We start from the raw sequence: 11006 nt of genomic DNA, 5'->3' as shown, positions 1-11006 counted from the left end.
ATGGAGGAATCAATCAAGCTCTAGATCGACTGCGCGCGGGGAAATCGATCAATATTGTAGGTATATTGAGTGTTTGTTTTATATCTGTGATTTTGAATCGTTTAATAAAACTGATCTTTTATTGGATAACATTTTAATCGATAGTCTTGATCGTGGTTGTTGTGCTGCCTCTGCTTTAAAAGTCAGGTTTCTGTGCAGGAGCTTAGCGCCCCCATGTGTACACTGTTGGTAATTGCATTAAAAGAGCAAGTTGGGTACATAAGAAATCACTACACCGCAAACACAAATAACATCACACTGACAAACATTAAAGTTTCAGTTTTATTTTCATTTACATAAAACCTGTGCTTAAATTAGTTACAGACACTAAAGCTTCTGTGGTTCAATGGCTATGAAAAAGCAACTACATAATATAAACTAAAAAATATATATCAGCAGTGTATAAAAGTAACAAATGGCAATACCTTAGAGACCAGCGCCCCTCAGAAATGTTTCTATATACTGACTATTGTAATGGGTGGCTCTGAAGTGTAGTGGTTAACACATTTGCCTATCAAGCAAAAGATCTGGTCATTCGCACAGACACAAGACTCCTTTTGTTGTTGCATCAGAAAGGATTTCTTCCTCTTCTTTTTCCTGCTTCCTTTAGTAGTTTCCAGATCATCTGCCTCCACCTCATTCCATCCCTAGGATCCTCTTCTGTCACACCACCTCCACCAGTCATAGTCCCTACATTTTAAATTCCTACTCTCACCTCCACTCCTACCTTCTCTCTCTCTCTGCCTCCAAACATACCTTCCCCTTTTACTCTTCCTTTGTCTTCAGCCAACAGCAGCACAGTTTCTACAGACTCCCTGTTGGCCAACAAGTAGTTTTATATTCATTATTGTAATAAATAAAAAACACGACATAACTTCATATGAATATGCTATGTATTTAAATCACACCATTATTGTTTTCATTACAAGGTTTTCTTCTTCTTTTTTAAGTGACAGTTTTAGATATGAATAAAAGCCCAGTTTTACTCTATAGACTACTATGACCTCTTCTAATGTATTGGTGCTTTATGGCCATTTATTCTTTTTATTCCCTGTGAGCGAAAGAGCAAATTACTCCACTCTTAGGTCTGAGCATTCCAGCATCCAGGATGTCAAAGGTCTGTCCCGGCACAAGAGTGAAGTCAAACCTCTGGAGCAGTTTGGCCATCACCACTTTAGCCTCCATCTAAAAAACACAACAGCGCCCACAGAGATGAGTCAGTGTGTTTATAGGTGAGCGGGTCTTCATGTTGACTTACGCTGTCATCCTCACCTGAGCAAAGTTCTTTCCCAGACACGAGCGAGGACCGAGGGCAAAGGGGTAGTAGCAGTAATAAGGCCTTGATGAACAGACGAGAGACAGCCTCAGTTACTGTGAACCGTTTCACTCATTTAGTCTGAGATAATAAAGTGTGTGCAAACATTAAACGTAATAAAGTCAGCATGGTGAAACAGTGTTTTTCTTACTTGGGAGCATCTGGGTGAAATCTGTCTGGATCAAATCTCAGTGGATCCTTGAAGAATCTCTCCAGTCTCCCGCTCACATAGGAGCTGAACTAAATATGAGAATAGGTTATTTATTCGTCTTGATTCCAGGTAACTGTCTTGTAGGGCAAGACACTTTACCCTACCGCCTACTGGTGTTGGCCAGAGGGGCCGATGGCGCGATATGGCAGCCTCGCTTCTGTCAGTCTGCCCCAGGGCAGCTGTGGCTACAACTGTAGCTGCCTCCACCAGTGTGTGAATGCGAGAGTGAATGAATAGTGGCATTGTAAAGCGCTTTGGGTGCCTTGAAAAGCGCTATATAAATCCAATCCATTATTATTTATAATTATATAAAACAGAAGTTTATTTTCTGCTTTGAAGCTAGAAACACATAAAAAAAAATATCTATGACTCACTACAGCAACAAATCCTCCAGGTATGTGGACACCATCAATGACCATGTCTTCAGCAATATCACGAGATGTGGCCGGAGTCACGGGATAAATTCTCAGAGTCTCTTTTAGCACCTGGGGGAAGATTACAACGTTTATGGTGCATCTTGTTTTATAAAAACAAGACTGAGAGCCTAAGTTTACTGTTGATACAGTCTTTCATTGTTAGTTGACTAATTTTGAATCCATGGGTGAACATGAGATTACAAATCACACTAAAAACATTACCACAATTTTCAAATTGCCACATGTACCTGTGACAGGTAGACCAACTTGCCCAGGTCATCGTAGCTTATTTCACGTTTCATCCCAATAACATCGTCCACTTCTTTCTTCGCTCTGAGAAATGAGAAAACTCCATAAGAAACCAAAGTTCACTTGTTCTAATGGAAACTGTTATGTGCTATATTTTGACTTTTTACTTTTCCAGTATATCAGGATGTCTTCCGAGTTCCATGATGCAAAACGCCAGCTGATTGGCTGTTGTTTCTTGGCCTGAAATAGCACAAATGTATCAAAATTGAATATTACCACCATGAAGCTCAATAAAATGTTACAACATACACTATATACAAAAGAAGCTGCTGTTTTTCAAGTTTCAAGTTTAGCATTTCCTCCATTGCTTAGCATTTTTGAAACCAGGGGTCACAATCAAAAGACAGCTCAGACGGTGAAGCCAAGAGCACTGCACACTCATGATAGCAGCAAGCCATTATTTAGATTCCTGTTGATGCAGAAATCTACAAATACCATGTACTTCAGCATAAAGACTCGAATCAACAAGGCACAAGAAACCTGTAACTCCTTGATGCTGCTCTGGACTACAAAAATCAATAACATCCACCAGCAACTCAGTTCAATTGTTGTGTCTACCCCCTCTCCAGAACCTTTTCTCTATTTTGAGCCGTTTTCCACTTTCCATCTTCCTGATTTATCTGATATTTCTGAGTTTATATGTAACTCAAAGCCTGCCACATGTCATCTTGACCCTATGCCTACAGGGCTTGTGAAATCCTGCCTCTCTTCCTTACTCCCACTCATCTCTGCTATCATTCACTCTTCACTCACCACCGGTGTCGTCCCCTCCTTAGTCAAGATTGCTTCAGTCACTTCGTCAAAGGAGCTTGCAAAGAAGGGCGTCTGGACTTCTTTAAGTTACTTGAAGACGTTTCACCTCTCGTCCGAGAAGCTTCTTCAGTTCTAAGGTCAAATGGTGGAGAGTCCCAGATATAAACCTAGTGGGAGTGACCCCCCACAGAGGGACAAAAGGACCCCCTGATGATCCTCTAATCGCCTGAGACAAAGAGGATCATCAGGGGGTCCTTTTGTCCCTCTGTGGGGGGTCACTCCCACTAGGTTTATATCTGGGACTCTCCACCATTTGACCTTAGAACTGAAGAAGCTTCTCGGACGAGAGGTGAAACGTCTTCAAGTAACTTAAAGAAGTCCAGACGCCCTTCTTTGCAAGCTCCTTTGACTACGATGAGCTGGATGACTGAGAACCTTCACAGACTTCAGTCACTCCCATGCTGAAAAAACCTTCTTTAGATCCTAACAACTTTAACAACCGCCGTACAATTTCTAATTTACCCTTCATCTATAAAATACTTGAAAAAGTAGTTGCAGTTCAACTTCATTCACACCTGGATAATAATAACATCTACGAGAGATTTCAGTCTGGTGTTCGTTCATGTCACAGTACAGAAACTGCTTTATTTAAAGTCACTAATGATCTTCGAGTCGGAGCTGACTCTGGTCTTCTCACCATTCTCGTCCTTTTGGATCTGAGCTCAGCCTTCGACACGATCTCTCATTCTGTCCTTCTAAGCAGACTTTCCTCTCTCGGCATCTCTGACCCACTCCAGTCAGTTCAGTCTGTAGTCCAGTCTCTGGTCCAGTCACTCATTCATCATCCTGTTCAGCTCCCTGACCTGGTTACAACCATAGCTCCTTGACCACTCCCAGTTTATTCAACTGAAAGCATTCCACTCTCGTCTATTCCCGGTCACTTCTGGTGTACCCCAAGGTTCAGTGTTTGGATTTAAACCAGTCTTTGATGAAGGGGGCTTCATATATGTGGACGAATATGCTGTGGCAGTTAAGCCTTGCAGTGTGCCAGAAGGAAGCACAACATCCAACTTATTTTGTAACATTTCACAGATCCATCCAACTACCCATCTACTTTGTTAACCGCTTATGCTCTTCAGTATCACAGTCTGCTGGAGACACACGAAATAACAGAGACTCACCTGCAATGAAGAATGTCACGAAATTGTCCAGCATAAATTCCTCATCTTCTTCAGTCATGATTTCCTCTGAAACAATAAGAAAATTGACATATAAATTAATATTTGGCTTCCTTCTCTTTTTTTCATTTATTACACGTCAGATGATACAATGTCTTCTGTGTTAATGTCTCTATCAGTCATCTGTTTATATTCGGCAAAGCTTCCAAAGTGTCCATTTTCAAGCGAATCACAGAGCCAGCCTTCCTGATCAGTTTATTTAGTTTGCTGGTGTCATCGGCATGATGTCGCTTCTTCAGCATCAGCACGCAGACCACAACAAAGAACACTCCACTCGCCACAACTAAAAACTCAGTGTATTTGTTTACTCTTGTGTGTACTATTCACAGCAATTTAAAATCAATGCTCAAGGCTTACTGAGTCTATTCAAATGTGAAATTTAGGGATTACAACCTTGGTTGGCAGTTTTGATGATTTGTGTCAGGATGTCCTTGGGGACCTCGTCACCGTTTTCAATGGCGGCCTTTCTCTCAGCGATCCACTGAGATCCAGTTTTGCGCAGCAGGCGGCACGCTTCCCTCACCTCATTAATGTATCCTCTGTTCTTTGGATTAAACTGGAATGGCAGATTGAAAAAGTTAACATTCCATGCAACAAGACTTGCAGTACATACTTTCTTCTTCTTTGGCTCTTGGAGGAGGCGGACGCCTCCCCCTCTCCCTCCCTTATCTTCTCTGCTGCTGCTTCTAGGTGTTTGTCTAGTCTCGTCTAACTCTAACCCTCAAAGAGTTTCTCGGTCTTGTTCTCTAAAACCTAAAGAATTATGGATTTGATCAACTGGTCCCGTAATGGAATTGACAACCTGCTAGGCTTGGGAGAGCCCGATTGTCCTGCAGAGACGTTTGCTGCCGGATACTCCATGGTCGGTTGCGTCGTGTGTCTGGCAACACTCGACGGAGGACATTGAACGACATCTACCAATTTGGAACCACGATAACGGAGTTCGGGCTGATTGGAGCTGGCTTGGAGCTGGCTTATCGAAGAACAAGAAGCGGCTACAGCTGTTCAAAATCCCATAAGGCTGGCCAACATGATAGACGATTGGCAGGGCTGGGAGTACTCAGACTGTGTTTTGAACGCAATATGGATAACATCTTGGAGAAGAACAATGGGAATTGAGATAATTGGTGACCAGTGATGGACATTAAACCAACTGTAAAAATTGGATGCCGTTGTTTGCACTAAACCCAAACATTCACCAGCTTCACTCATGTGGCTATCCCACCGGCGCCAGCTGAAGGCCTGCCAAGGTCGAAGCTGACTGGAACAACAAATTCTTCCCATGATAACAGGATTGTTGTCGAACTCTTTGTACCTCATTCAAGGCCACCTGGGTCAACTGGAGACTGTTGACTGATGCTTAACCGGGCGTGGTGACATTTTCTCTCAGTTGAACATGGGATACACACACACACACGCACAAAACATGTACGCTGATACTCACTATCACCCTCCCTCCCCCGAATCCAACGCCTCCTCCCATGCTTACCTCCCATCCGATGTGGACACCGGATCAGCTGGAGGTGCAATCGAAGATTGCAGTGGACCCAGATCAGCTGTACACACTGGAATACTCTCCCATGTTGCTTGTCTGTGTTTTATTGTGTTATGGTGTGTTGATATCTGTGCATTCCTGGATTATCCTTTTGTGTTACACATTTCGATGTTTTTTTTTCCTTGCTACCTAGCCTGACCTGTCTCCCCAATGTGATGTTTGTGTATTCTATGTACGGTCGGCAAGGTCTGTCATCTCAGTTGTGGGCAACTGTAACTGACAAATAAAGGCTATCTCATCTCTCATCTCGCTCATCAAAAAACACTAAAGTAATACCTCGAAAAAGTTGTCTCTAATGTAGTGAGCCATCCCTTTCAAACATGTCTCAATGGCTTTAGGGAACTGTGAAGTGTTCTTCAGCAGGTCCAAGTCCACCCCGAAAGCAACCTGAGATTTATCAAGGAAAAACACAAACATGAGGAAATATTATTTGGATAAAGACTGCTGTAAAAGCTGTAAAACTGACTGTAATATAAAACCTTAGTAATAACATCCAGGGTAACATAGTTGACAAGCTGGAGCATATTAGCTTCTGTTTTACTGTCAGCAACATCTGCAAGTTTATCCATCAGTTTCTCTGCCCTCTCATTGAAGGTTCCCATCAGACCTCTCAGATACCTGGAAGTAATGATAGCTTTAACCGGAGGAGCCAGAACCTGCCAACAAACTACCACAGAAATTCATTTGGAAAAAAATCAGTGGTTGAACAAACAAACTCTTTTGTCTTTTTGTGATAACTGTGAAACTCACAGGCTGCTGAATGCAGGGTCCATGATCCGGCGCTGTTTGTACCACTGCTCATGATCCCGTGCTGTTGCCAGGCCGTTGCCTAAGAGCCTTCAAAGAAGACAGTTGACAAAATACGTTATTTTATTCCTCTGAGTTTTAGTTACTGTTAGTTTTGCTTACTGTTGGCATTCAGGTTGCATCTAATCTAAATGTTCCTATCTGGTCCTCCTATAGTTTTAAGCTGTGCGTGCCATCTGCTGTCTTCTCTTATTATCCTGTGAGTATATATTATCTCTGTCTCCCTTTGTTCATTGCCACATTGCCCCTCTTCCCTCATGGTTGCGTATTACCTTATTCTGTGTTTCCCAGAAAATTCCTAGTGTTTGGATTCCTCGTTCCTGCCCAGTTATTGTTTGAGATTTTATGATTATTTTTGCTAGATTTGAGTTTATGTTCTGTCTCCTGAATCCACATCCTGCCTGCCATACAGCGAATACATGACAGAACGACGCGATCCTGATGGACTCACCGAGCTTTCTCAGACTGCCTCCACAGTGAGGGAAAAAGGCTACTTAAGTATGTGATAAAGTATTAGTACGTCATTGATTCCCATCTCTGCAGTACAGTCAGTGTTGGGGAGTAAAGGAATACATGTACCGCTGTTACGTATTTAAAACATAAAATATGAGTAACTGTATTCGGTTACAGTTACTGTTTATAAGGGTGGTATTTAGAATACAGTTACTTTGTTGAAATAAAGGGATTACACGGCGGTCTTTTCCTGTTTCATATGTTCAGCTCTGCCCTCTCTATTTTTGGTAATTCCACACCGGTGGAAACAAACAAAACACGCATTAAGAGGCTCAAATGCCAAACAGAGAGCCTGACGAGCCCAGTTGTAAGTAAGCTATTAAGACTCGAATGTACACCGTGTTCGTGTTTTCCTCCAAAACAATAAGTTCCGTTGCAGCAGCCTTTCAACGCCTCTCTCTGTCTCTCGCTACCAAAGTTGACCCAGACAACAAAGTAAAGCTAGTTTTTGGCTACGAGCCCGACACGAACCCGACGTATTAGCCAGAGGTCCTTTACTACGGTTCAGAGCCACAGACCTGTTTTATATACGCGCGGAATAGTTTTCTATATGAGATCGCTGCAAAAAGTGCAGCCTTACCTAATGTCCACCTACTGTTACTCATTTATATTAAGATTTAAACATCTAGTTGCTAATGGTATGGTGAGTAGCCTTCAGTAATAGTAATAAATCACACAGCAATAGGACATTCATTAGTTGTTAAAAGGCATGATAATATATTAAGTAATCCAAAGTATATTACTTATATATTAAGCAATTACAAAATACATTTTGGGGCATGTATTCTGTAATCTGTAGTGGAATACATTTCAAAAGTAACCTTCCCAACACTGAGTACAGTGGTGGTCTGTATTATACCTGTGAGTCTTAATCTTAGTCCAGGTGTTAAACAAATAAGAGTATTGCAAAGCTCACTCCACCTCTAAATATTGGTAAATGAATGCAAAGTATCACACTGGTATCTACTGATATCTGCCTTTGTTGATCAATTCCAGCCAGTAACTGAAGTTAAAACGATATCAGTAACAGCACAGCCTTTTAGAACTGGTGCATCGCTACAAAAAAGCGCCTGATAAGGCAGTCTTACCTTTGACCAAACAGGTTGGCAAGTCTCTTATAAACAAGTTTATCTTTGGGGTATTTTGTGGACATCAATATTTGCTGAAGCCAGGAGCAGAAAGACAGAAAAAAATTTTTTAGAGAAAGAAGATTTGATACGAATATTATCAGGAGTTATGCTTAGTGAAACCAAAATGTCAGTAGTTCACACTTTGAAGTTAAGGGCAGGATTTGTGCCAAGCACTTTCACACACTCAGCGGCGGTCCTAGCCTGTTTGGCGCCCTGGGCGAACGGATGATCTGATATCGTCGCGTTGTTGTTCCTGGAACAGCATAGTAAATGTTGTTCCAGGAACAACATTGCAAGTGACCAATCACATTCTTGTGACGTTATTCTTTGGCGCGCCAAGCCATTCGTGCATTTATGAAATTCCAATGTTCCAAGGACAATATCAATTCTGCTTAGCGTTTATTAAAGGGTTAGGGTCAGGGTCCGTTGATCGGCGGACAGAGGCGGTTTCTCGCAGCTTAAGTTTTTTGTTTTACGGCGGTTTTTCCCGAAGTCGCAAAAGTATGACGTCACAACATTCTGATTGGTCACTTGCAATGTTGATCCTGGAACAACACCAGATCGTGCCTGGGCGAACACTCCCTCTGGCGCCCCCTCTGGCGGAATTATAAAGTGGAATTGTAAAGCGCTTTGAGGGTCTCAAAAAGCGCTATATGAAAGCAATCCATTATTATTTAAACCAACTGTTAACTGTATATTTCTGTACATTTAAGTATTATTATTATTCATATTGCCGCATTCATTGGCCTTTTTTACAATTAATTTTATTGTTTAATCACATTAAAATGTTCCTAATTTAATGTTTAACAGCACTTGAAAAAGGCAAAATCCCATGTAAAATTAGGGCAACAAACTGTATTGTCATTACTGAAAATAACCGTATTTTCATGAGAAAGTTATTTTCTGTTATTTTGTGGTATTATTTTGGCGCCCCAGCAAATGGGCGACAGAAAACCGATCGGTGCCTATGCCATTCCCAATACGCGCTGGCATGATGTCGGGGCAGCATGAATACGAGCAATTTGTTTTTATTTTTTGCCGATGCCCGTGATGCCGCCCCCCACTGCGATGCCGCCTCGGACCCATGTCGCCCGTATTAAAAACCGCTACTGCACACACTCATGTTGTTGTCACAGTTTACCTTTGTTGCCTCGGGACAGGACACACACACTACAGCGTAATGCAGAGCATATATCTTGTAGACAGGCCCATACTCATCCGCCCTGTAAAAGACATACTACCGCATAAATGATACGTTTTATCATTATTTATTAATCACTCCTACACACAACCATCGTTTACGTTCAAATTACCACTCCAGAAGTTTCTGGTGCATATTTCCGCCATTTTTCATTATCCTCAAAAGCGATGCTGAGTGTCCGAAGAGAAAACTGGGGAAGAAATCACGTGGTCAGCGTCGAGCAGTGTCAGCAAAAGTGCCGAGAACTTTACCTACCTGTCCGTCGGTGGGCCGGGTATGTGGTCATATTTCATATGAATGTGTTTAACATACAAGCAGTATCCGAGAAACACAACGACGAGCAGAAAGAAGAGAAAAGTTAGCGTCTGAGCAGCCAAAGACAGAAGTAAGCTGAAAACTGCCATCCTGAGAAATATCCCGTAGACGTCTGCGTCAAAGATGGTTATCCTTTCTATAACACCGCGAAGGATCCCTGGTTCAAGACCGAGGGGAGACACAAACAAGCCTCAGTGAAGTCACAAGCTGGTTTACCCCAGTGTCGTCGTTCTAAACTCGCATTAACGGGAGATCCAGCCGCCGTGGCTGTGGCGACCCTTTGGGAGGAAAAACAAGGGAGCAGCTCCAAATACCGACCGCACACAGCCAGATCTAATTAGGCGGAAGTTCGACATAGCGTACTTCAGAGAAGAGAGCCCACGGAGACGCACTGAATGTCACAGCTTTCGTGCTGTTATTTTGCGAACATTGTGAACAAGTGCAAAAACCCTCTACAGTTTAAAAAGGCTACTGCTGGGATTTATTAAACAGGCGCAGTTTCGATTTTGCGACATAAAGGAGTGGGCCTTTTTTTCGGCTTTGTATTTCATATGTGTTTGCAGAAGTTGTGCTTTCAGAGCGCAATATTTTGGGAAGAGAAAGGCGTCTAATTGAAGCTGAATTTCAGGCCAATAGAGGGCTTTGAGCTGGCGCACACACTTGGTAAATCTGCCTCTAAGCATCATCTTTAGTAAATAAAATGCATTCCACCTTAAAAGCTGTCGGCACCTGCAGGTTTATTAATTACTTAAGGTTAAGAGATCAGAGTCCCGGAACACTCTGCTTTGTTCATATTAACATTATATTCAAGTCTTCTTCATCAAGAACACAAGAAACAAGATAAAAGCAAATAAAATGCATTCATTTCATCTTATAGTGCGAGGCGTTTATTTATCTCAGCAGATGAAAATGTCTGACATCTTCACTTTTCGTTTGACAGCCAATAAACTCATCATCCACCAGTCTTTCATCACGACTTCTGAACCTCTCCCGCTGTGAAATTTCGTACCTTACGCCGTTTATGCAAACTTTCTGGATTTGTTTCAAATTAAAAGCGCTCACCAGACAGTAATAGAGCTTTTCTTAACTGGGCTCTTATTCTGAAACATTAGTAGGAACCTCTTGTGAAAAACTAAACCGTTAAGAAAAATGGCACATAGGATGTGTGCCTCTGAGATTTCACTCTCTAATAACAGTTTGTTAA

At 42.1% G+C, this 11006-nt stretch overlaps 1 protein-coding gene across 1 annotated transcript; it reads right to left on the bottom strand.

The window, feature by feature from the left end:
• Positions 1-307: 307 nt before the first annotated feature.
• LOC101484552 (cholesterol 24-hydroxylase) lies at positions 308-10212 on the bottom strand. The gene is made up of 15 exons (XM_004542232.5): positions 9743-10212; positions 9600-9677; positions 9428-9509; positions 8245-8318; positions 6587-6673; positions 6316-6454; positions 6113-6223; positions 4675-4837; positions 4225-4290; positions 2398-2470; positions 2230-2314; positions 1940-2050; positions 1506-1594; positions 1312-1378; positions 308-1224 (listed from the first exon to the last, which is right to left on the bottom strand). Exons 1-15 carry the CDS (start codon positions 9889-9891, stop codon positions 1084-1086), a joined length of 1515 nt encoding a protein of 504 aa, XP_004542289.2. The 5' UTR covers positions 9892-10212; the 3' UTR covers positions 308-1083.
• Between the last annotated feature and the right edge of the window lie 794 nt (positions 10213-11006).

The sequence above is a fragment of the Maylandia zebra genome, linkage group LG15 (assembly GCF_041146795.1).
Source record: "Maylandia zebra isolate NMK-2024a linkage group LG15, Mzebra_GT3a, whole genome shotgun sequence".
Classification (NCBI taxonomy): Eukaryota; Metazoa; Chordata; class Actinopteri; order Cichliformes; family Cichlidae; genus Maylandia; species Maylandia zebra.
Note: the sequence above shows the minus strand (reverse complement) of the source record. Positions and strands in the feature narration are given on the sequence as shown.